This window comes from Theropithecus gelada, chromosome 2, assembly GCF_003255815.1.
Source record: "Theropithecus gelada isolate Dixy chromosome 2, Tgel_1.0, whole genome shotgun sequence".
Classification (NCBI taxonomy): Eukaryota; Metazoa; Chordata; class Mammalia; order Primates; family Cercopithecidae; genus Theropithecus; species Theropithecus gelada.
Genome location: NC_037669.1, coordinates 130788882 through 130815679, shown reverse-complemented (window position 1 = coordinate 130815679; position 26798 = coordinate 130788882). Strand labels below are relative to the sequence as shown.

Sequence of the window (26798 nt, the reverse complement as noted above, 5' to 3'; positions counted from 1 at the left end):
CACGGGCCCCTGAGTAGCGGGCGGGGCGGGCTCCCTGGGCTCGGGTCGTGCTCAGGCCGCATGAGCGCCGCATGCCCAGGACCCGTATGCGGTCGCGCCCCGGGGTTGGGGGTCGGCGTGGGTGACCTGCGGGCGCGGGGACTTCATCCGGGGACTCCTGCGGCGTAGGTCTGAGGCGCGGCGGGCCGGTGCGGTACGTGGGCTGGTGGAGAGCGGGAGGGCCCGGGCGTCCGCAGTCCCGAGCGGTCTGACCTCGCCCTAGGTCTTCCAGGGTTTGGAGGCCAGGTGAGATGGAGGTCAGCGGCAGAGCTGGGTGGACCGAGGGTCTTGCGGCTGGGAAACTCAGTAAATCCCGTGGTCTTCATCTTAAAGTTCTTTTTTCCGAACTTACCCAGTGGAGTTGGCTTTCCTTCTTCCCTGCTTTTTCGAAGTTCCGTGAATATGTTAATTATTCGGAGAGACAGGAGGAAGACGTAAAAAGAGACCAGACAAAGTGATTTAAATTCCAACATTCTCATTTTATTTATTTTTTTTAAACTTAAGGCGTACAGAACGATGGAATATATGACAGAATCCACCGACCGCAGCCCTGGACACATGTGAGTGCCACACTTCTTCCCCCTTGCATGTGAAAATCTTCAATGAGCCCTGGAAACTCACTATGGGGAACGCTTGAGGGTGGGTGGGAAGGAGCTTCTATTGTCATAAATGGGAAAAAATAAAAGCCTTATTTCTGTAGAAAATCGAATTAGTTTCTGGTTATAAAGCTTGTTCTAGTAAATACACGCTCTAAGAGGGTTAAAATATTTTTCATACATTCTTTTATATCGGCCCTGTCCAATATGTAGCCATTAGCTACGTGTGGCTATTTAAATTTACCTTTTACTTACATTTCCTTACTTTTTTTTTTCTGAGACGGAATCTCGCTCTGTTGCAGTAGTGTGATCTCGGCTCATTGCAACCTCCGCCTCCCGAGTTCAAGCAATTCCCTGCCTCAGCCTCCCGAGTAGCTGGGAATAACTTACTGTTTTTTATTGGAGATTATAGTGTGTAATTTTTAAATTTTGGACATCTTAAAACTTAATTATCAATTTTTAATTTATTGCATTTAAGTTCAAATTAACTTTTTTTTTTTTTTTTTTTTGCTGATAAATAGGTTTAATGATACAGTGCTCTTGAAAGAGATGACTACAGAGACTTTTAAACGATAATCTTGGAATCGTTCAGCACAGACCAATCAGCTAAATCTAAAATAAATTGGCATCTTACCACAACTACCCTGTAAACATTGCAGTGCTTCTGTCTAAAATGACCCTAATCTCACAGGAAAACAGTAACTGTGGAGAAACTAGCTTTGTGGCCAAAAGTAAATACCAAAGGAAAAATAGGAATTCAGTGGTTAGCGAAAGCAGAAACTTTGGCCCCCTTCCCTGTGATGCTTTACTCTTCCCTTGTCCCTCAGTTAGCTCTGGGTTTGAATAAGCCATCTGAAAATGTCTTTGGAGCGCAGCATAGTGCTGATCTTCCTTATTCTGTCAGTAGCTTTTAACAGACACTTGTCGAAGGGCTCAGAGCCCTTCACAGAACTCTTTGTTAGAATGGGTTGTTTGACCATTATACTTCTTCTGTGCCAGACAACTAGCACTTCTGAAAGAGCCTGGTAAGCTCTGTCAGGAACTGCTTGCTTTCCAGGTGGTACCGCTGGCTCCACTGTTAACATAAACCCCAAGCAGTTTAAGTTGGAAGTTTCCTAAATTAATTTAAATGAAATAAAATTAAATACTTGGTTGCTCATTTGTACTAGCCATGTTGCCACATGTGGCTCCTGGTGGCTACCACTGGACATGGAAAATTATAGAACTTTTATTTTGGACAATGTTGTTCTACATTGGGGGTTCTCAGACTTTTTGTGCCCCCAGTACATCTCGAATTATGATAGTTCGTCATTTATACTGAGTCTCTAGATGTTGATAGACTTCCCATCCTGTTAAAAAAAAAAATTCTGCTTTGCGTAAATGTTTATATTTTAGGAGTCCTTATGCTTTTTTTTTTAAATTGCCTTTGGAGTATGTTGGTGTCTAATTCTGTTAGAAATGATTTAGATATTAGTTTCTATTGGTGTAATCCAGAGATATACTTGAAGAAATGTTCATTAGCGATAAGTAGACAGCTGTAATCTTTTAGTGTAGTGACACCATACATTTCACCTGTATACCCTGAATAAATACATTTTTAAAGGCTTAGTATTTAGAGATGAGGTGGTTGAATTAAAAAGAGACAAACTGATCTTACATATTCTTGATATAGGATTTTCTTTTTGGTTTTTGCCATCGACACACTATTGCCTTGTTAATTGATTCTTACTTGGTTTTCCAATTTTCAATAAGGGATAATGAATAACAGTGCTTCTCAAATTTTTCCCAAGTTTGTTATTACACTTGCGGTTAGGAAGTTTATCTGTTTATTTGTAAAAGTTAATGTGAATGTTTGTGTCTGCATAGAAAATGTTTGGAAGGATATATACAAATTGTTAATAAATGTTACCTTTATGGATAGTGTTGGTTGGTTGCGGTAAAGAGCACGTTCACGTTTTTTAATTGTATTTAAGTATTTAAAATTAAAATTAGTGCAAGATTTGTATTCATCAATATACCACCGTTTGTTTTAATGTGACAATATAGTTTCACTTGCTTTTAATAAAAAAAGACTTGTTTAGACCCATACTGGCTATTTAAATGTAGATCTGAATTTTAAAAAAAAAGGACATTGAGTTTCTCAGTTGTACTAGTCACTTTTCATGGCCCAGTTTGCCACATGTGGCTAGTGGCTACCTTGTTGTACAGACCAGAATAAAACATTTCTATCATGACATGAAGTTCTGTTGGACAGAACTGACTCTCTAGAAGCTTTAGGACATCGGCCTTGTATTGAGGATTTTTAGAATTATAGCCATTTTTGGTGTTTTTGCCCCTGTATTACAGGGTTATTCTTTATCTACTGCATCTTTGAAGATTGCTTTGTTTCTTTTTTTTAAGACATCGTCTTGGTCTGTCACCCAGGCTGGAGTGCAGTGGCGTGATGTGGCTCACTGCAACTTCTGCCTCCTGGGTTTAAACGATTCTCGTGCCTCAGCCTCCCAAGTAGCTGGGATTACCAGCATGTGCCGCCATGCCTGACTGATTTTTCTATTTTTAGTAGAGATGGGGTTTCACCATGTTGGCCAGGCTGGTCTCGAACTCATTATCTCAGGTGATCTGCCTGCCTCAGCCTCCCAAAGTGCTGGAATCACAGGCGGGAGCCACTGCGACTGGCCCAGGTTGCCTTGTTTCTGTCATTTTTTAAAAAAGGGCAAAGATACTATGGCCTAACATGAAGGCTTTTGTTTGTTTGGCATCTAAAAAAAAAATTTAGTGTATTTTAAAAATCTAATTTGAAAAATGTATCCTTTATTTATTAAAGCTTGTGCTGTGAGTGTGGTGTTCCGATAAGTCCAAATCCTGCCAATATTTGTGTGGCCTGTTTGCGAAGTAAAGTGGACATCAGCCAAGGTATTCCAAAACAAGTCTCGGTTTCATTCTGCAAACAATGTCAGAGGTACGGTGCAGTACAATTTTGCTCTTTTTAAAGTTGGAATTTACATTTAGAGAACCACTGAGATATGCTGAGATTACACGAAGGTATATGGAGTAAAGTGCATGCAGTTAAAGTTTAAATTTTCTGTTGGTTTCGCCAAAGATTTCAGAATTTGCAATTTTATAGTGTACTTTTCTAGTGTGTCCTTCTAATCTGGTAAAGATAGTGTAAAGGTATTTGACTCTGTCCTTCTGTTAAAGGATCTAATAGATTTGATATATACAATTAATAGGTGGGAGTTGATGTTTGTAAGGGTGAGAGCAGATTATTGAGGACATATTCTTGTTATTATGAGGTTTTTTTTCTTTAGTTATTAGAAGCCATGTATGATAAAAAGCACCTTATGTTTGTAGTAATTTAGTAATATGTTTTAAAAACTCTTATAACGTTCACGTGTAATTAAAATAACTATTGTTGATGGAAAAGAAGCTCAGTAAATCATATCTGGAATGGCCTGAAATAAAGATTGTATTTGAAGGCAGAAGACTTCTGAAAGTTAATGTTTCATTCCTCTTGATTTTCTTTGTTGTGATAAATAGCTTACATCTATTAGGCCATTGAGAAACATAAAACTGCTTAATGAGTATAAAAGTATATGCCTGTGATTTCCAAAATGGGTTAAGACCCTAACTTTTTGAGTGTGTATCTCTAGAGGGGTGGTTCATGGACTCCTTTGAGAATTTGAAAACTGTATCTCTCCCCCCAAATATTTGCATATATATATTTATATGAACAAACACATGAAGCTTTGTGTACTTTTTCGGGGAGTTTACAATATACAAGCTTAGCATGTGTGAAGGTTAATCTGTTGTAACTATTTGCTATTATAAAGCCTGGTGGAGTTAGAAAAGTACTGATAAAGAACTAAACAGACTTAGTTTGTCTTGGCTTCCTCACAAACTAGCTGTTTGAAACTCTTGGCCGTTTATCATTTCTGGGCCTCAATTTCCTCATCAGAATGAAGGGTTTTATTAGGTGATATGTGAAGCCTTTTCTAACTCTAAAAGTATACTCATAGGCCAGGCATAGTGGCTCACGCCCGTAATCCAAACACTTGAGGAGGCTGAGGTGGGTGGATCACTTGAGGTCAGGAGTTCGAGACCAGACTGGCCAACATGGTAAAACCCTGTCTCTACTAAAATACAAAAATTATCCGGGCATGGTGGGGCATGCATGTAATTCTAGCTACTCAGGAGGCTGAGGTAGGAGAATCACTCGAACCCAAGAGGCAGAGGTTACAGTGAGCCGAGATTGTACACTGCACTCCAACCTGGCCGACGGAGTGAGACTCTGTCTCAAAAAAAAAAAAAAAAAAAAAGAAGAAAGAAAAAAAACCCAATAAATAAGTAAATAATTATGTACTTATAAACAAAGGGGGACCTGTGTAATGTTTTTGATTGAACCTTGAAAAGTGAAAATCAAAACTCTCTGTTATTTAACAAGCATGGCAAAAAGGCATTCACATAATACGTTTGGAAGTATTTTATATTTAACAAGCATTTATTGAATACCTACTATAAGATGTGTCTGGCATTGTGCTAAGCCCTGGATAGGCGGGACTAAAAACCTTAAAGCACATGTGTGAGATTTAAATTTTGTTTTAGTCAGGTTTTACCTAAGATTTTAAACATTGTTTTACAATTTGAAATTTGAAAAGGACTTGAAATGTAGATGAATAGACTGAACTATTGCGATTCATAGTGTTGTGAGGTACTAATGTACCTTTTTTTTGTGAAAAATAAGCAGTTCTCAGGCATTTTAGAAGTACATGATAAACAATTTTAATGCCATTTTGAGATAATTCTCACCTGTTTTTCAGAGCATAACTTCAAGAGACTCTGAACATTTTAGTAGTGATTTGGTGATTGAAATAATAAGATCACTTTAGTAGGTTACTTCAGATTGGCTTTCTCAGTCAGAATTTTACCTTTTTAGTTAAAGCTACTAGTCTAGTTGAAAGTTTTGGAACCATTAAAGTATTTTTGAGTTATGTGCTTCATATCATCCTTGGGTTTTATTATGCCTGGTTAATAATTTGGGTTATATCTGTATATTCAGATGGAAATTTCTGTGTTTCCTGAGAGATGTTGGATTTCAGTATGTTATCTTCTCTTTTAGGTATTTTCAGCCACCAGGAACTTGGATACAGTGTGCTTTAGAATCCAGGGAACTTCTTGCTTTGTGCTTGAAAAAAATCAAAGCCCCTCTGAGTAAGGTAAGTTAAACAGCTAAAATCAGTATTTATAGGTATGTTTTCATTGATAGTCTCATTTTCAGAAAATTCTTGTGAGTAGGTTTTTCAAAAGTAACTTTTTTTTTTTTTTTGAGATGGAGTCTCACACTGTTGCCTGGGCTGGAGTGCAATGGCGTGATCTCTGCTCACTGCAACCTCTGACTCCCGGGTTCACACGATTCTCCTGCCTCAGCCTCCTGAGTAGCTGGGATTACAGGCGCACACCACCACACCTGGCTAATTTTTTGTATTTTTAGTAGAGACAGGATTTCCCGATGTTGACCAGACTGATCTCGAACTCCTGACCTCATGATTCGCCCTCCTTGGCCTCCCAAAGTGCAGGGATTACAGGCATGAGCCAGCATTCCAGCCTCGAAAGTAACTATTAAATGTTAACTATTGTTACCAGTAGCACCCCACTACAAACAATTTTTAAAGTTATGTATATTATTTTTATGAAAAGTAAAAATATCTTTTTGCTTTAAAAAGACTTACAGAATTTAATTTTTTTATTTGTTATTGAGAACCTCATGTATAATTTGTAACGGAAATTTTTATGTAAAACCATCACTAAACATAATTGAGATTATAATATTAGAGCTATGTTACTTAGTTTCTTTTTATTGTCATTATTGCTCTGGAAAGAAAATACTTGTGCCTGTTACTGAAAGTCAGTGCATAAATGTATTCAACAAACAAACAGAGTTTGTTTAAAGTACAGTTTATTTCCTGATATAAAATTGAAAGTGATTGACACTTTGAGTTTTCTTTATTTTAAGCTTTATGACTCACTTCTACCATGTTTTTAAAATTGACGAGTTAATAGGTGCAGCACACCAACATGGCACATGTATACATATGTAACAAACCTAAATGTTGTGCACATGTACCCTAGAACTTAAAGTATAATAAAATAGAAAATAAATAAATAGCTACATAGATAAATGGAGAGAAATGCCTTCTTTGAAAAGCAATAATAAAATTGAAAATAGCATCAAAAAAAATTGACTCAGATCGAAGACTTTTCTGATTCTCCTTTAAGCTCTAATAAAATTTCATGTAATAGTTTTTTGAAATTTTCTGCCTTTATTTTCCTACTAGGTCCCAGCCAACCCCACAAATTTCTGATGGTCACTTGTTGGCCCTCCTGGCATGAAACTTTGTCTTTTTCCCTTCATATTTTAAAAAACCTTTTTAGTTTTTTTTTTTTTTTCGCTCCCCTGTGTTCTTGATGATTTTTACTTTATCTTCCAATCTTTCTAATGAATTGTTTTTTTTTTCCAGTAGTAATGTTTTTAAGTTCTAGAGTCTTTCATGTTCTTGATGCATTTTGTTTTAAGATTTTTTGAAGATTTTGATAATAGGAATTTTTTTGTTTGTTTCCTTCTGTTCCCTCATTTGTCTGTTTTTTTATGAAGTCAGTTTTTTGTGTATCTTGGTTTTTTGCTTATACTTGGGGTTTTTGTCAAATGTCTAGTGAGTCTTAACAGTTCATTAATTAATTCATCAGATGTTTATTAAGTACTAGCTCTGTGCCAAACTGCTTTTGGTGCTGGGGATATGTGAGTAAGTGAATAAGTGAGTAAGACAATCCCTGTCTTAGGAAGCTTGTATTCTAATTGCACACTAACACGCCAGTGTGGAGCAACATGTTAGTATGCAATGATCAAAATAGGTAGATATATTACATGGTATATTAAAAGGTATAGTCTGTGGAGAAAGGAGCTAGGAAGAGGATAAGAACTGTGCATGGAAGAGTTGAAATTAAAGGTGTTTAGGGGAGGTCTCACTGATAAGGTGACATTTGAGTAAACATTAAAGATGGTAAGGAAGGAAGCTGTGCAGAAATCTGGAAGAAGAGTATTAGGGGTAAAGAAAACAAATGTAGAGACCAAAAGCAAGCACATACTTGTGTGAATAGAACGGAGTGGTGAGGGGAAAAGTAGTTGGGAATAGAGTCAGAAAAGTCATGGAAGGCCACAGTATGTCTGACCTTGTAGGCCCTTAATAGAGGCTGTTTCTTATTCTGAGTGTAAGCAGTATGGAGGGTGAAGGGCAGAGTAGTGAGATGACATGACTTACTAGTATTCCTCTGGCTACTCTTTTTAGAATGGATGTAAGGAGGTAAAGGTGTAAGTCATTGTAATAATCATGAGAAATGGTTTTGGATCAGCAATGGAGGTGGTCAGAAGTGGACAGATTTTGGATCTATTTTTAAGGTAGTAACATTTACTGATGTAGCTGGATGTGTTAAGAATGCCTTCCACTGTTCGTGACCTGAGCAGCCAAGTCACTGGGTAGGGGATATCAGAGTTCCATCTGTAACTGGTATTTAGATGTCTACTAGACACTTAAGTAGAAATATTGAGTAGGCAGATTGATAAATAAGCCAGTGAGTGGTCCAGTCTAGAGATAATGAATTTAGGATATAGATAGTATTTAAGGTCATGAATCGGATTAGATTACTTCAGGAGTTTACAGAGAGAAGGAAACAAACTGGAGAACTGAATCCTGGAATCATTCCTTTAATGGGTAATGAGGAAGAAATAACTAGGTAATGGAGGAATCAGCAAAGGAGATTGAAAGGAGCTACTAGGGAGGTAGGAGGAAAATTAGGTGAGTGTGATGTCCTGGGAGGAAAGGGAAGTGTTTTAAGAAAGGAGTGACTAGCTATGTGATTTGCAGTTCATGAGTCAAGTCATGAGTTCTGTAGATTTAATAATGTGGACGACCTTAATAACATGGACAATTTCTGTTTAGTGGTGGTAGTAAAGATCTCATTTAAATAGAAATGAAAATGGGAGAAGGAAGATAGACAATTCTTTTGAGATTTGCTGTAAAGGAAAACAAAGAAACAGGGCAGTGGTTGAAAGGGAGGTTTGAGAAGGGACACATGTCTTTTTATTTTATTTTTTGGAGATAAGGTCTTGCTTTATTGCTCAGGCTAGAGTGCAGTGGCGCTGTCATAGCTCACTGCAGCCTCAAACTCCTGGGCTCAGGTGATCCTTCTGCCTCAGCCTCCCAAGTAGTTGGTACTACAAACATGCACCACATCTGGCTGATCTCTCTCTCTCTCTCCCCCCTTGTTGTCTAAGCAGATACTTGAGCATCATTCTAGAGTCTGTTCTCTATTTCCTATATCCAGTTACCATTAAATCTTACAGATTTATTTTCTACATCACATGAACTGTGCAGATAAACCTAACAGATTTTTATCTCCTAACTAGCCCTTGAATCTGCTTTTGTTATTTCCAGTACCTCTCAGTTCAGATCATCTACAATCTGCCCGAATGATTACCGCAGCCCCCATTCTTGTTCTCCCACCCACCCCTTCTCCCCAAACACCCATTCTGGCCATTCTTGAGTTATATTCAGATCTTCACATATAGCAAACTGTTTTTGGGCTATGCAGATGCTGCACATTTAGTAATGAGTTATAGTTGTGGATTTAGTATTCAGTGCATTAAACTTCTCTGATGAATGTCAATTCTTAAAAAAAAAAAAAGTCACAGAATATAGAAAGAATAATCCAAGTGGAAACTTTTGTTCATGAAGTTACTAATAGATAATGAGGTCACCAGGTCTTTGCTTTCTTCTGGAAAATATAATTTCCTTTTAAAGGACAGTGTGCTCTTTTTTTTTTTTTTTTTTTTTTTTAAGGGGAAAAGAACTTTTTTCCTATGCAAATACTTTAAGTTTTGCTTAAATTATATCAGTTGCATTAATATAGTCATTGGGTTATCTTTTGATTTGCTGCTATTGTTACATAACTGATGATTAATCTTTTTTGTGGTGATGGTATGTAGTGATGCTGATCACAGATTCCTTAAGCATCTTATGAAATCTGTTTATTGATGATTTGTTCTTTTGCCTTTTTTTTCCTCCTCAGGTGAGAACTTAAGTTTCTTTTTGTTTGTGTTTTATTAAAGGTACGGCTTGTAGATGCAGGCTTTGTTTGGACTGAGCCTCATTCTAAGAGACTTAAAGTTAAACTGACTATTCAGAAAGAGGTAAGCGGTACATAATTTTCTCAGCATGGTTAAAAGTACAGGTAGTGAAAATGAGGACCTAGTGATAAGTTATTTTATGGCTTGAACAGCTTAAAAGAAAAAGAGTACACTCAATTTTAGCTGTTCGTTTTCTTTTGAGCATCTGTACAAATAGATCACAAGTAAGAGTAGTCATTGCTTCTGATTAGCAGACTTACTGATCTTTTCCAGAGTTATTTTTATTAGGAAAAGGACTGAAGTGAAAACATGGGCTAAGGTACTGATTCTCAAACTTGGCTAATCATTGTAATGACTCATCATAACTGAAGCAAAAATTCTCTGTCTGTGAGGCCTGGGAATCTGTACGTAGGTTGAGTATCCCTTATCTGAAATGCTTGGGACAAAAAGTGTTTCAGATTTTGGATTTTTTGGATTTTGGAATTTTGCATTGTACTTACTGGTGGAGCATCCCTAATTCAAATACAGAATGTTCCGGTGAACATTTTCTTTGAATGTCAATTAGAAACTGAAGAAGTTTCAGATTTTGAAGCTGAAATTTCAGGTTTTGGGTTTTTGAATTTGGAATGTTCAATCTGTATTTAAAAAACTTCCCGTGTGATTTCTGATCAGCTATGTTTGGGAACCATTTAATTAGGGAATTTTTTTTTTTTTTTGATAAGTTTTCCTTATTTTTTTCTTCTAAGGATGATTTTTCTATATAAACATGTATAGGCTGGGCATGGCGGCTCACACCTGTGATCCCAGCACTTTGGGAGGCCAAGGTAGGCAGATCACTTGAGCCCAGGAGTTCGAGACCCCGTCTCTACTAAAAATACAAAAGTCAGCCAGTCATGGTGGCGTGTGCTACTCAGGAGGCTGAGGTGGAGAATCACTTGAGCCCAGGAGGCGGAAGTTGCAGTGAACCAAGATCGTGCCAGGCTGGGCAACAGGCAGAGTGAGACCCTGTCTCAAAAAAATGTGTGTGTGTGTGTGTGTGTGTGTGTGTGTGTGTATATATATGTATGTAAAATATACACAGAATATTCTCACAACCACTTCAGCTAAAGAAAAATTTGAAATGCTGATCTAACAAATCATAGGAATTAAATCTATATACCGTTCTTGAAATAGTATAACTGGTTTTTATGACTTTAAATTTGAGGACATTTGATTGATTAATGGTAAAAAAAAAAAAGCAGTAATGGAAAAAGTTTTCAATTAAATATTAAAGGTTCTTCTTTTAAAGAAAATACTCATTATTAAGCAAAACCAAAAGAATGAAGGAGTGTGATTGTTTTCTTTATCAGGTGATGAATGGTGCTATCCTTCAACAAGTGTTTGTGGTGGATTATGTTGTTCAGTCTCAAATGTGTGGAGATTGCCATAGAGTAGAAGCTAAGGATTTCTGGAAGGCTGTGATTCAAGTGAGGCAAAAGGTAATGAGAGAAGATGATGAGTGAGTCCTACATCTTGTATTTCATCTTTGTCAATTATAAGATAGCTAGTAAAACCTCTTTCCCTTCTTTCTACATCCTGTGGGTACCAGGGATAGTCTGGTTCCCTGAGCATTCACCTTTGGAAATAGATCTTTATTACATTTTAGATAATCTTTAAAGATTGTTATTGTTTGAAAAATCAGTGTGCTGTATCTGTAGATGGTATGTGTGTCCTATACCTATAAATGGCTTTTTGTGGGGCATTTATTGATCAAATAATTTATATTTTAGACTTTGCACAAAAAAACTTTCTACTATCTGGAACAGTTAATTCTGAAATACGGAATGCATCAGAATACGCTTCGTATCAAAGAGATTCATGGTGAGTTAAAACTCAAAAGCATTTGAAATGATGTCGGATTTTTATTTCAACATACCTAAGTAATCTTATTTTTACTGATAATATCTGGATTAATACTGTCCAAAAGAACTTTCTGTTAGAAAAAAAAGAAAAAAAAGAAAACTTAGTTCTTTATCTGCATTGTCCAGTATGGTATAGTCACTAGCCATGTGTGGCTGTTGAGTACTTGAAATGTGGCTAGAGCAACTGAGAAACTGAATTTTTAATTTTCTCCTAATGTCAAACATAGTTATCTTTTTGTGTTTCATATCTAATAATATTTCTTGAGGTTTCTCTTCAAGCCTGTAATCCCAGCACTTTGGGAGGCCGAGGCGGGTGGATCACGAGGTCAGGAGATCGAGACTATCCTGGCTAACACGGTGAAACCCCGTCTCTACTAAAAAAAATACAAAAAAAAAAACTAGCCGGGCGTGGTGGCGGGCGCCTGTAGTCTCAGCTACTTGGGAGGCTGAGGCGGGAGAATGGCGTGAACCCGGGAGGCGGAGCTTGCAGTGAGCCGAGATCATGCCACTGCACTCCAGCCTGGGAGCACAGCGAGATTCCGTCTTAAAAAAAAAAAATAAATAAATAAATAAATAACATATATATACATACATACTTCTGTCCAATCTTGCTCTCAGTTATGTGAGTGACATTGGAAAGAGTTAGAAAGCTTGCCTTCTTTCTACCTAGCGTTTAATTAACCTCTTGAAGTTTTTTAAGAACTTGCCCATTAAGCCATCCTATTTGATATCTCTTAGGGGATGTCTTTTCAGTTTCTTTTATGATATTCACCTCTCGAGTATTCTACCCTTTGAGTCAATTTTAATACCCTTTTCCAAGAAAAAACATTTCATCTAGCTTTTTAGATTCTTGGTATAAAATTGAACAAATGTAATAAATCTCATCTGTAACTGTAGTTATGTCTTCTTTATTGTTCCTAATGTTTATCTTTTCTCTTTTTCTACTCAGCTCACCTTAGACTTGCAACTTTTATCTATTATGCTTTTTCAAAACACTATTTTTAGTTTTATTTTAAACAATCTTTTTCTCAATTTTGGTTTTTAACACTAATCCCTTCAACTCTCTTTAGTTCTGTTTTGTTTTAATTAATTGAAAGCTTAGTTTATTTTTAATTTCTAGTAAATATGTTTAAGGTCATAAATTTTCTTCTGAGCACCATAATGGGTCTGTAGCTGGTACTTATAGCTACCTTTTTCCACTGCCCATTGTGTATTTTATTTGACCTCAGCTGTTTCATGCTTTTGGGTACATACTTAGGTGTGGAATTACCAAGTCATATGGTAAATTTATGTTTAATATAAAGAAACTGCCAAACTGCTTCAGAGTGGCTGTACCATTTTACATTCCTGCCAGCAATATTTCTCCATATCCCCCTCAACACTTGTTACTATATTTTTGTTTATAGCCATTCTAGAGGGTGGTATGAAGTGGTATCTCATTGTGGTTTTAATTTCCATTTTGCTAATGACTAATGATGTTGAGCATATTCTGGATACAAGTCTCTTACTGCATATATGGTATGCACATATTTTCTCCTAGTGTGTAGGAGAAAATTCACACCGGATATTCTTAATGGTGTCCTTTGAATTGCAAAAGTTTTAAATTTTGATGAAGTCCAGTTTATCAAGTTTTTTCTTTTAATTGTGATTTTGGGGTTATGCTTAAAAACTGTCTAATCAAGGTCACAAAGATTTTCCCCTATAGTTTAGGTCTTATATATTTAGGTCTTATTTGAGTTAATTTTTGTGCAGGGTGTGAGATAAGTGTCTAAACTCATATTTTTCTGTGTGGATATTCTTCGTCCCAATGAAAACTCTGTCCTTTCCTCAGTGAATGCCTTGGGTCTTCTGTCAAAGATCTAGTGACTGTAAATGTAATGGTTTATTTCTAGAATCTCAAGTCTACTCCCATTGATCTATATATCCATCCTTATATTAGTACCATGCTGTCTTGAATACTTACTAAAGTTAGTGAGTTTTGATATTAAGTGTGTAATGTTCATTTTCTTCAAAATTGTTTTGGCTATTCTGGGTACTTTTAGTATTGGCTGTTTTGATAATTGTATTTAGATGAGTTATTTGCAAGAATATGTTTAATATTTCTCAGCTAGGTAGGTTTGCCTTTGACTATTCCTTTCTCGATGATTCCTAGTGCTACTGCTTTGTGATGAGATAATGTTGTCTTTAGTAATTTCTACTGTTTAGGATTTGTTGAAATTGTTTTTCTGTTTAAAATCTTAATACATGTTTTTTAAATGAATGTTTTATGAATGTTTGAAAAAATATGTATTCTTTCTTAGAACTGTGTTCTATAATCTCAGTTAACTCGACCTTGATAGTTGGTTATTCAAGTTCTGTGAATTGTTACTATTTTTTGTCAATTTTATCATTTTGGTTTTGAGAGAGTCCTATTCTAGTCCTTCACAATGATTGTATGTGTTAATATGTGTTAATTTTTTTCTTTTCTTTTTCTAATAGTTTTTGTTTTCTGTATCTCAGATAGTTTCCTGTTATCTTCTTGGTAGATTAATCCATTTATTACATAAAATAACTTTCTTTTTTTTTGAGACGAAGTCTTGCTCTGTCACCCAGGCTGGAGTGCAGTGGTGCAATCTGGACTCACGGCAACCTCCGCCAGTTGGGTTCAAGCAATTCTCCTGCCTCGGCCTCCCGAGTAGCTGGGATTACAGGCACGTGCCACCGCATCTGGCTAATTTTTTATATTTCTAGTAGAGACGGGGTTTCACCAGGATGGTTTTGATCCCCTGACCTCATGATCCACCTGGCTCAGCCTCCCAAAGTGCTGGGATTACAGGCATGAGCCACAGCACCCGGCTGTTCATAAACTTTCTTTGTTGTTTTTCTGTCCCCCTTGGCCTTGAGTTTTATTTTTTCTAGAATTAAAATTATGAGTTTTATTTTCATTTGCTGATTTATTTTGTCTGTCTTTTTGCCAAAGAAGTCTTAAGTGATATCTCTAATCTGTTGTGACTACAATAGAGTTTTCTAATAATTTGATTTTGTTTAAAACAGATATAATGTATAATATAGTCATGTTAGTAGAGGAGAATTCTATTTTGCATAATTATTTTCATATGGCTTTTTTTTTTTTTTTAAGATGGTCTGGATTTTTATTATTCCTCAAAACAACATGCTCAGAAGATGGTCGAATTTCTTCAGTGTACAGTTCCCTGTAGGTATGTTTGGGACCTGATTGTGACTAAGTCTAAGGACCCGGGAATGGATGTGGATCACATATATTCTTCAGGCTCAGACAACTTCTCTTTAAAATTGTAGTAGAGATGATACTTACACAATCAGGAAGCATATATTGGGTTAACCACACACTCATAGAGGAGGTAGGACTTGTGCTCCAAAGATCGGGAAATTTTCATAGCTGGAGTTTATATTGAAAGGTACTATTAGTGTGAACAGACTTGCAGTGGGCATTAGTGTGACTTTCAATAATGCTATATAGAAAGTAGATTGGTCTGAGCCAACAGCGTGTTCTAGAGGTTTGGTAGAAAAGGTAGGGCTTAGTCAGAATGGTGAAGGTTTTGAAATGCAAGTGGAGGACACTAGGTTTTATCAGAGGAGGCGTCAGGAAGCCATTTTAGACTTTGGACAATGATGGTTTGATTTAATGAAAATTGATATTCCTGAGTCTATACAAGTTAATGACCTTTGTCTTTATATTATTACTAACTTTTTTCTTAATAGATACAAAGCATCACAAAGACTGATCTCTCAAGATATCCATAGTAACACATACAATTACAAAAGCACTTTTTCTGTGGAAATTGTTCCAGTATGCAAGGTATTTTTTTTTTTTTTCATTTAATCCATGTCTGTAAAAGAGTACAATTAATTAATTGGTGTATATGTAATTTGTAGCTCCTGGTTTTCGTCTAGGGTTGGTTAAAAATTTAGAATAAGTTCCTTAAGTGATTTCTAACATATTCAGCCTTGTTAAAAGATATATGTTTTTAAAAAAATCATGCTTATAATTATGAATTGACATGCCTTTTATTTTGGTGTATTAAAATGAAAAGACCTGGTTACAGTTGATAAAAGTCCATATTGTTTAAAATTTGTGATCCCGTGAGCCTATGTGATAGCTCAGTGAAATTGAATAAAAGAAATGACATTAAAATCATTATTAGTGAGCCACTTTGTGGAACATATACAAACTAAATTTTGGCAAGAAATTAAAGAATATTGGGATAATGTGAAAATGAGATCATAAAATCATTTTTATGATTTTAAAACATAAGCTGAATAAAACATTTAAAATGTAGATTATTTCATTTTATTGTACTAAGATAAAACTCTGCTTCAAAAAATATACGAATTACAATTCAATAAATAGTTGTTGAGCATCTATTGTATAGAAGGCTGTGTACTGAGGATTGTATAACTATAGGTCTCTGCCATGTAAGAATTTATATGTCAGTATTAAACCACTAATAATAACTGCCATTATTTATTATGACCATTCTGCATAAAGTTAATGTAGATACTTTAGTGTCTTTCACCTCATTCTCATCTCATAATAACTGAGGTAAGCTATATCATTTTGAAGACGAGGAAATTGAAGTTTGAAGAGGTTAGACAATTTGCCCAAAGTTACATGATCACAAAATGATGAAGCTAGGATTTGCACCCAGGTCTGTGTCTCTAAAGCTTTAAAGCTGCTATTGCTGTTTTATAGTATGTACTAGGGATGAAATGATAGCTTAAAATAGGGTCAGCAAACTTTCTTTGTAAAGAGCCAGATGGTAAATTTTTTTAACTTTTAGGCCGTATAATCTCTTTTGCAGCTACTCAGCTTTGCTATTGTTGTATAAAAGTAGCATGGGTAATATGTAAAGGAATGTCAGGGCTATGTTCCGGTAAAACTTTATTTACAAAAACAGATGTTGGGTCAGATTTGTCCTGAGGGTGGCATTTTGCCAACCTCTGGTTTAAAACAGTGAATGTTTCCCTGATACAAAGCTTGAGCAATATGAATTTAGGTGTGAGGGCATATTTAGGCCTTGTGTAACTGAGTTTTACACATGTAAAAGTTAACATATGTCTTACACTATGTAAAAAAGTATATTTGTTTATCTTTGGAAACTCATGTATTAAAAAACAAGGACTGGACTAATAGCTGTTATGATTGTGAATAGATACACCTTAAAATATAACTCAGATCTTTTTTGTATTTTAATTCAGTTTAAAAACATATGTTGCTGCTTCATGTCTCCCAATATAAATGAATACGTGACTTTTTTGGGCTTAAATCTTTGATTGTATATTGGCACATGTAGCCATGTAAGAGAAATATGTTCCTTTGAAGTTTATTTTTAATGGAGATTGAAAGAAGTCACAGGTGGATTTATAGAATCACTCTCCTCCTGATGTTTATAGTACTCTGTTTAGAATGTACGCTGTATTAACATGTAGAGTGATGAGGCATTTACACTGCAGTAAAATGGAAATAATAATAGCTTGGCGAATAGGCCCTGGATTTCTTTCTTTTTTTTTTTTTTTTTTGACACAGTTTTGTTGTCACCTAGGCTAGAGTGCAGTGGCACCACCTCAGCTCACTGAAGCCTCGCCCTCCTGGGCCCAGGCTGTCATTCCACCTCAGCCTCCCAAGTAGCTAGGCCCATAGGCATGTACCACCATGTTTGGCTAATTAAAATATATATATATATGTGAAAACAGGGTGTCCATATTGTCCAGGTTGGACTTGAACTCCTGGCCTCAAGGGATTCTCCCATCTTGTCTTCCCAGATTGCTGGAATTATAGGAGCGAGCCACCGTGCTCAGCCAGGATTTTTTTTAAAGCATTTTTATTAAGACAAAATGCCTGTCATAATTAAGGTCTGATTCTTTAGTCTCTTTGTTGATTGGTAAATTGAAAATAACGTTTTGGTTGATCAAGTGCAATTGGATTGGGTGTTTATTGAACTGTTATTTAGGATATGCCTCATTCTAAATGTTAGTTCTTATGCCTAGGATAATGTTGTCTGTCTGTCTCCAAAACTGGCACAAAGCCTAGGAAATATGAACCAGATTTGTGTGTGTATTCGAGTAACCAGTGCCATTCACCTCATTGATCCAAACACCCTACAAGGTAAATTCTGGAAATGATTTGCCTTGACAATTTTGTTCTGTATGATGAACAATAATAATTCGTGTTGTTAGTTTTTCAGGCATTCTTGCTAATATTGTTTTGAAACGTTAGTTAAAATTTGTGCTATTGTTTAATACAAAACACTGTGGAAATACAAGACTTTGATTAGTTACTCTTGTATTTTTTATTTAAAGAAACAATTCTGTTAACTTTTACATATTTACTGGTTTATTCCATTGATTTTTACTGAAATTGACTTTTTTTGTTTTTTGAGATGGAGTCTAGCTCTATCGCCCAGGCTAGTGTGCAGTGGCGCAATCTTGGCTCACTGCAACCTCTGCCTCCCAGGTTCAAGCGATTCTCCTGCTGCAGCTTCCCAAGTAGCTGGGATTACAGGCGTCCACCACCACGCCCAGCTAATTATTGTATTTTTAGTAGACACTGTGTTGGCCAGGCTGGTCTCGAATCCTGACCTTGTAATCTCCCTGCCTTGGCCTCCCAAGGTGCTGGGATTACAAGTGTGAGCCACCACCTCCAGCCTGAAATTGATTTACTTACCTCATTTAATTTTTGGGACTATTAAGTCCATTGCCAAAATTTGGTGTCTAGCAGTTATTTTAAATTTTGGAACATTTGGCTTTTTGTGGCCCATTGGAACATTTAATTTGAATATGAATTTTAGCTGATTTTGTTATTACTGTAGATCATTTTTTAACATTCTCTATAGAGTAAATTATTTTTTAAGACCACATTTTAGTAGGTATCTTAGTATTTGGATGTATCTTCTACTTGATCTTTTTCATGTATTTTCTGTAATATAAGTTTCCTTTATGCAAAAAGTGAGTTTATTTTGATATTTTTCTGGAAAGTCATTCATTATCTTTATCAGTTAGGATTCCTAAGTTAAAGATCTGTTTGCAATATTGAGATGGACATTCTTTACCTATCTGGTAGAACTAGGCTTTATTTCCCGTAAACTAAGCAGCTAAGATGACAGATATGTTTCTAAAATAAAGTGCCAGCACATGAAACAACTATACCACTGATTGGATCTGATCTTATTTAAAAGGCACTTAGCCCTGTGGCATTCTGGTTATAGTAACTATTTAAGATATGTTTGACATCTGATATATTTTTCTTGTGCTTTGAGAAGTTTGTGGTTGGTTTATAGGAGTAATTGATGACCCTAAGGAGTGAGTTGACACTAGTTCTGTTGACCTGCCACTTCCCAGTTGGCATCTACCAGTTTCTTCTTAGTTAATACATTTGATGACTCTGAAATATATAGTTTTTCTTATGTTTTTGTGTTCTATCCTTATTTTTAGTTGCAGATATTGATGGGAGCACTTTCTGGAGTCACCCTTTCAATAGTTTATGTCATCCCAAACAGCTAGAGGAGTTTATTGTGATGGAATGCAGCATAGTCCGAGATATAAAACGTACTGCAGGTGCTGGAATGATATCAAAAAAAGTAAGCTACATCCTACCTGCCAGTGAATTTTTTTTTCCTCAGTTATTATTGTTTCAGTCCCTCTTTAAAATAAAAATTTGTTGGTGATTCCACAGTATGGAATCCAAACTTAGCACCACATTAGGACAAAAGTTCTTTCTTTTTTTTTTTTTGTCTTTTTAATGTGTGGCCTTTGTGGAAATTATTAGACTTAGAATGTTAATTTATTCTCTTTTGTGTAGGAAAATCTTTTAAATGTTTACTCCGTTATATAAAAAAGAGGCTTTTCTTTGCTTTATTTTTATAGAGGAGGACCTTTATTTTTGTAGTGGTTATCTTGACTTTTAAAAAGTCATCACCAAATACTAAATACTTAAGTGTGCATCTCTCACACACAGAAATATTTTTCTACATAATGAAAATATTGTTACCATACCTATAAAACATGTAGTCTACACAGTATTCTGCTCTTATCCAAGGGGATACTATCATTCCAAGACCCCCAGTGGGTTTTTGAAACCACAGTAGTACCAAACTCTACGTATATTGTTTTTTCCTATACAAACATACCTATGATAAAGTTTAATTTATAAATTAGGCACAGTAAGAGATCAACGATAATAATAAAATAGACCAATTATAACAATATACTGTAATAAAAGTTGTGTGAATGTAGTCTCTTTCTCAAAGTTGTCTAATTCTACTCTACCAACCTATTTTTGGATAGCGATTAACTGTGGGCAGATGAAACCTTTGAAAGGGAAACTGTGGATAAGGGGGGATTATTATATTCAGATTTCCTCATTTGTCCCGAAAGTGTCTTTTATGCCTTGTTCAAACAGGTATTCAATTGGAGATCACATATTAAATGGGAATATTATACCTTTTTAGTCTTTTTTTTTTTTTTTTGAGATGGAGTCTCGCTCTGCTGCCCAGGCTGGAGTGCAGTGGCCGGATCTCAGCTCCGCCTTCTTTTTTCTTTTATTGGTTATGATACCAACTTCCTTAGACAACTAGTGCATTTATCTTGTAGAATACTCCACCTTCTAAATCTATCTTGTTTCCTCATGATGCCATTTAACTTGCTTCTTAATTCCTTGTATTTCCTCTAAACTGGAAAGTTGATCTAAAGGTTTGGTTAAGTTTACGTTAAATTTTTCTTGCCAGAACAGTTCAGAGGTGATGCATGTAAAAGAGACAAGTAATGTCTGACTGTTTCACTTGTTAACATAGCGATAGATTCCTCCGTTGTAATGTTAGGATTTTTTTTCCTTTTGACCAGCAAGCAATCTGTGGCTTAATACTGTAATAATATGCAAGTATTGAGTTCCTGTTATCTCTCTTTTTTTTTTTCTGGCTTTAGCGTCTGTTGATAATTCTTGCCCGTAAATTAATTATTTTATTTAGGGTTACAGAATCGTGCATTTTCTATTTGTATTCTACATTTATTAGCTGTCATTCTTAAAGAAGAGCTTTTCATTATTAACTAGGGGCTATGTAGCATTCCTGAAATGCTCATCTGCATGCATTCTTTTAATTAATTATGATCTTGCCATGTTGTTTCGGCTGGAGTGCAGTGTGGCTTCATAACTCGATGTAGCCTCAAACTCCTGGGCTCAAGTGATCCTCCTCCCTCAGCCTCTGGGCTCAAGTGATCCTCCTCCCTCAGCCTTGTAAGTAGCTGAGACCACAAGTATGTGCCACCATGCCCAGGTAATAAAAAATTAGCTAATTTTTTAATTTCTTTGTAGAGATGGGGTCTCCATGTTACTCAGGCTGGTCTCAAACTCCTGAGCTCAAGCAGTCCTCCTTCCTTGGCCTCCCAAAGTGTTGGGATTACAGGCATGAGCCACCTCCTCTGGCCTATGCATAAATTATTAATTCTTTTAGTAAATATTTTTAGAGTAAAGAGTTGATCTAGGAGTCATTTCCAGTGGTGAATATTAGCTTACACATACAGGTGGTGTCTCTGTGACTATCATTATGATCTCATGAAGTATAAGTATTATATATTTACTGTATTTTCTTTTGTTTTCTTCTTCTCCCCTCCTCTCCCTTCGTCTTTTCTTTTCCTTTTTTTTTTTTTTTTAAAGACACAAGGTCTCACTCTTTCTCTCAGAGCTGGAGTTCAATGGTATGATCATAGGTCATTGGGACCTTGAGCTTGTGTGCTCCAGTGATCCTACCACCTCACACCTCAGCATGCTGTCATACCTGTCTAATTTCTATTTTTTAATTTTTTGTAGAGTCGGTCTCACTGTTTTTTCAGGCTGGTTTCAAACAATCCTCCTGCCTCCCTTATAGGCATGAACATGAGTGCCTGGACTTTCTTTTTTTAAAAATCCTCATATTGCCCCAAATTTTTTCAATGGGAGCCCCCTCAGAATGGTTCCTATTGTTGTTTTGACATAACTTTCCTAGTCTTTGAAAGCATCCTTGATTTCTGGCACAACACAGCATTCAGGTGTTCCAAAATCACATGTATGGTTTCTAACCCATATCTGAAATCAAATGTTTCTTCAAAGATGAAAGTCTGGCTTCTTTTAGTGTGAAATAGTATCTAGAGACTCCCAGGATAAGCGTGTGTGTGTGTGCGTGCGCGAGCTAATAATGCTTCTTGAGACAAAAATAACTTGTGATAATTTGGGGAAAATCAATGGAAATGGAAGACAGATGACTTTCTGCATTTTATTTAAAAATTAAGGTAATATACTTAAGGGCAAACTTTTCATTTATAATAAATGTAGAGTACCACTTCCCCTCAGGCAGACAGAAAACTAGATGTTATATTTTCTTGGTTTTTAAAAGACAGCTAGAAGAGGTTAATAAATTTCTTACAAGTAGAAGAAGTCTAATATTTAGAAAGTAAATCCTGTTAAATAAAATTTAGTTTCCCTATTAATTGACTTTTCTTTTGCAGTTCTTAAGTTTGAGACTTGTCTTTTATTTCAGTTTCTCCTTCCACTCTATTTCTTCTTTTTTTTTTTTTTATTTCTTTTTCTTTGACCAACTGCAATAAGAAATACTGATTCTTTTCATAACTTTATTTTGAGATTCCTTAATTTTATTTAAAACTGTTAGTATTTTGCTCTTGATCTCACTTTAGTTGGAAAGGTAATTAATAGTTTTCTAGTTTAAAAATTGGGATGTTGTTTCTGCAATATGTGTGTATATATATATATATGAATGATTGTACTCTACACTAGTAGATACTTTAAAAACTAATTCGATAAAGATTTGGCTTCTCTAGTGGTTTACTACTAGGATTTCTAGGCTGTCTTGTCTGAACCCTTGTGTCAAGAAAGAGTTTGCTTGGAATACTTTCTTGCTTTAAGATTCCCCTACCTTTTCACTTATTTTGTTCACTCTGCCTATATTGGCCCATCTTCCTGTGAAGACATTTCTTTTCAAAATTCTACATATATATACATTTTTAGGGAAATTGTTAATGTTTCATGAAAGTCTTGAATAAAATCTTAGAAAAAGTCAATGATTTATTTTTATGAATTGCTTGTGAGTCTGTCTGTACTCATGATTCAGTAATTTGTTAATTTTGACTGTGTTTCACGTATCAGAAAAATAAAAAAAAAATTTCTGTCTTTAAAAATTAGAAAACCAAAAATCAATATTGTATTTAACTTTTCTCTGAGATGCTTTTAGAGTTACGTTTAGATTATTGAAGAGTACATTTTCTTTCCTCTTAAGCATGCCCTCGGGGAAGTCTGGGTACAGAAGACATCTGAAATGAATACAGATAAACAGTATTTTTGTCGTACTCATTTGGGACATCTTCTAAATCCCGGAGACCTGGTGTTAGGGTTTGTATTATTTCATATTTTAAACTGCCAAGTGGGATTGCAAATTTCCTTTGGGAACCAGCAAAACTACCTAAAATACTAACATTGCTTACTCTAAAAAGATCGAAGGGTTCTTAGGAACCTTATAACTCATTTTATTGTTGATAACTAAATTAAACTGCGGGTTGGACAGAAGCCCATAGTTACTCCATTTTGGTTATAATCTTAAAGAGTAATTTGTTCTAATATTTTGTTAATTGAACCTTGAAGTTATGTGGTTATATCCATATTTAGAGCTGCTTTTGCAGATTGGGTTGTTTTTTATTGTGCATTTGCTACTGATCAGGTAACTCACTTTTAAGATATGGCAACTATTTATACAAAGGCTTGTAAAGGCATACATCAGTTCTTTCTGAATCAGAGCTTATCAGTGAGTGTCTGATTAAATCCTCAAATATTACTTTTGCTTTTAGGATTTCAGTTTCTTTTACCAGAGAATGAAGTTTTTTTCTGTTTTGTTTAAAATAAACTAGAAGGAAGCATCTAATTGAGTTCTAAAGTTGGACTGATATGTAAGTCTGTTTTGCTTTTACAGATGTATGGCAAGGTGGACAATAATTGATTATAAATGAAACTTGGAGTTCCTTATTATCTTTACCAGCATCTACAGAAGCATGTTCATTGTGTAATAAATGACAGAACTTTTAAAGTGGGAAGCGTATTAAATGTTTGATTTTTAGGAAGTTTTAGGTGATATCCATAAAATAAAAAGTTACACACAAAGGGTAAATGGTCACTGAGTTTTTCATTGTTTACATTTCAGGTTTGATTTGGCCAATTGTAACTTAAATGATGAGCATGTCAACAAAATGAACTCAGATAGAGTTCCAGATGTGGTAAGGCTTTAGATTTTTCCCTTTTTTCCTGTGTTAAAGAGGATGAATGTAACTCTTAGGGGTACGAGGTAGGTAGGAGTTCATTCACACTTTTGAAAATAACAAATCAATTTAGAGATTTCTGAAACTGCAGATAAGGTATAATAGCAAAAGTCTTTTTTTTTTTTTTTTTCCTTAAAGAAACGGAAGGCTGGGTGTGGTGGCTCAAGGCTGTAATCCCAGCACTTTGGGAGGCCTAGGCAGGTGGATCACCTGAGGTCGGGAGTTCGAGACCAGCCTGACCAACATGGAGAAACCCTGCCTCTATTAAAAATACAAAAAAATTAGCTGGGCATGGTGGTGCATGCTGGTAATCCCAGCTACTTGGGAGGCTGAGGCAGGAGAATCACCTGAACCCGGGAGGCAGAGGCGGAGGTTGCAGTAAGCTGAGATTGTGCCATTGCACTCCAGCCTGGGCAACAAGAACAGAACTCTGTCTCAAAAAAAAAAAAAAAAAGAAAGAAAGAAAGAAAGAAACGGGAGTCTTGCTTTATTGCCCAGGCTTGCATGCAGTCATGATCGTCACTCACTGCAGCTCAAACTTCTGAGCTCAAGTAATCCTCCCACCTCAGCCTCCTGAGTAGCTGAGACTACAGGCACATGCCACCACTCCCAGCTAATGTTTAAAAAATGTTTTGTAGAGACGGGATCTTGTTGTGTTGCTCAGGCTGGTCTGGAACTCCTGGCTTCAAGTGATCCTCTGACCTCAGCCTCTCAAGTAGGTGGAATTACAGGTGTCACCTATCATGCCTGGTTTCATTTTAAATAATTTTTCTTGGTGGGGTAAATCCAAGATTTATTGTGATTTTTTGTTCCTCTTCTAATCACATTTGCATTCTCTCTCAAAATACCTGATATTATCTGTAGAGCAAAAATAAATTTAGCCGGGTGCGGTGGCTCACGCCTGTAATCCTAGCACTCTGGGAGGCTGAGGTGGGCAGATTGCTTGAGCTCAGGAGTTTGAGACCAGCCTGGACAACACAGTAAAACCCCATCTTTTAAAATATAAAAAATTAGCTGGGCATGGTAGCATGCACCTGTAGTCCCAGCTACTTAGGAGGCTGAGGCAGAAGAATTGCTTGAACTTGGGAGGTAGAGGTTGCAGTGAGCCAAGATCACGCCACTGCACTCCAGCCTGGGCGACAGAGCGAGACTCCATCTCCAAAAGATAAATAAATAAATTTGCAGCTAAAAATGGTGACATTTAGCATTTATTCAGGTTCATTTTTATTAGGCTCACTTCGTTTCACATATATTGTTCAGTTAAGAAGGCATTTAGAGTTAAGGCTGTTATTCAAAGCTGAATAAAATGTCAGTGAAAAATAATCTTCACAGTATCAAGTCTTCGAAAAAGACTATTAATTCTGAAAAATCTGTTCTAACATGATGAGGTTAAGGATCATGAGAAACAGTGAATGAAATTAGTGTGAAAGACCCTGTCTTCTATACTTGCTTAATCTTTTAGAATAAACATTGATATCTTTAGCAGTGAGCAAAAAAAAAAAAGAGCCATGACAAATCAAGGACTCCGACCACCTGCCCAGTTGTGCTTTTATTAGTTGATAAATTAGGAATAACAGCATGGTTGGAGTGTAAGTCTAAATAGGTATTTCTAACAAGGTCATGAGAGGAGATCATGGCAATCTTACAAGATTTTGTGTTTTGTAAAATTATTTTCATTCTATAAGCATTCTAAGATACGTTGTGAAAGTTATATATAGTTTTGTAAATGCTTATTGGTGAGAATAAGAGAAAGAAAAAGTATCTACTTGTGATATTCAGAATGATTTATATGAATGGTAGCTGAAAGCTGAAGTTTGAGTTAAAAGAAAACTGCAGTTTTTGTTATTAAGAAAAATAGTATTCAATCACTGAAAACCTTTAGTAAATTTTAACAATTATACAAATAATGCTTGAATCCATTCTCATAAAAAGTTAAAATACATGGAGAAAAATTTTAAAATTTTTCTATTGACACTGCCTCAACATCCCTTCCCCTTTCTCCTGAGGTGTAACCACTGTCATTAGTTTGGTCATTTTTTAGCTTTACTGAATTTTGTGGCCTCACTGTATAGTTCCCATTCTTTATAACTTTACAAGTATTTATCTTGCAGGTATTAATCAAGAAGAGCTATGACCGGACCAAACGTCAGCGTCGTAGAAACTGGAAATTGAAAGAGCTTGCGAGAGAGAGAGAAAACATGGATACAGATGATGAGAGGTCTCGCTTTTCTTTAAATCTCTTATGTTGTCTCAAAGGAAATATTTATGATAAATACTTTTTATGTTGTAAAGAAATAGGCATCACATAATTGATCCTTGCACACTATTATAATCTTGGATTCTTATCAAGGTATTAATGGAATCAGTATAAGATGATGTAAAGACATTTAACACAGATTTAGTAATTATCTCCTGGTTTATGACCTAATAATTGTAGTGTTAATGTAAAGAATTCATTTGAAAAGTTAAAATATAGTCATACTTTGCTTAACAGTGGGCATACCTTCTGAGAAATGCATCATTAGGTGATTTTGTTGTGTGAACATCATAGAGTATGTGGCACATGACTTTATAACAAATAATTACATTATGAATATCACAAATAGCAGATGAGTACTTCTAGCTTGAGATAAAAAGGAAACAGCTCATTGATGCCAAGTGTGTTATTTCTCAAATAATTTAAGCAGAAATGAAGACAATGTTCTAAAACAGTTTATTGAATGATTCAAAAAGTGGCTTTACTGATGAAGATGCCAATGTCTAAAAAAAATGAGT

The 26798-nt window shown here is 35.7% G+C and overlaps 1 protein-coding gene across 2 annotated transcripts in view; it reads left to right on the top strand.

Annotated features, from left to right (window-relative positions):
* NMD3 (NMD3 ribosome export adaptor) overlaps nt 1-26798 on the top strand; it is a 29695-nt gene that overhangs the window by 173 nt on the left and 2724 nt on the right. Inside the window, exons 2-14 of one of the 2 annotated variants that reach the window (XM_025376972.1) lie at nt 544-599; nt 3460-3594; nt 5752-5848; nt 9796-9876; nt 11163-11291; nt 11583-11673; nt 14833-14911; nt 15435-15531; nt 17721-17838; nt 19164-19309; nt 22994-23106; nt 23909-23981; nt 26135-26241. In XM_025376972.1, the coding sequence (XP_025232757.1) occupies nt 556-599; nt 3460-3594; nt 5752-5848; nt 9796-9876; nt 11163-11291; nt 11583-11673; nt 14833-14911; nt 15435-15531; nt 17721-17838; nt 19164-19309; nt 22994-23106; nt 23909-23981; nt 26135-26241 (1310 nt within the window). In that variant the 5' untranslated portion in view covers nt 544-555. Of the gene's footprint in view, nt 1-119; nt 600-3459; nt 3595-5751; nt 5849-9795; nt 9877-11162; nt 11292-11582; nt 11674-14832; nt 14912-15434; nt 15532-17720; nt 17839-19163; nt 19310-22993; nt 23107-23908; nt 23982-26134; nt 26242-26798 lie in introns of those variants that run through there. The other variant, XM_025376973.1, reaches the window with a different exon arrangement.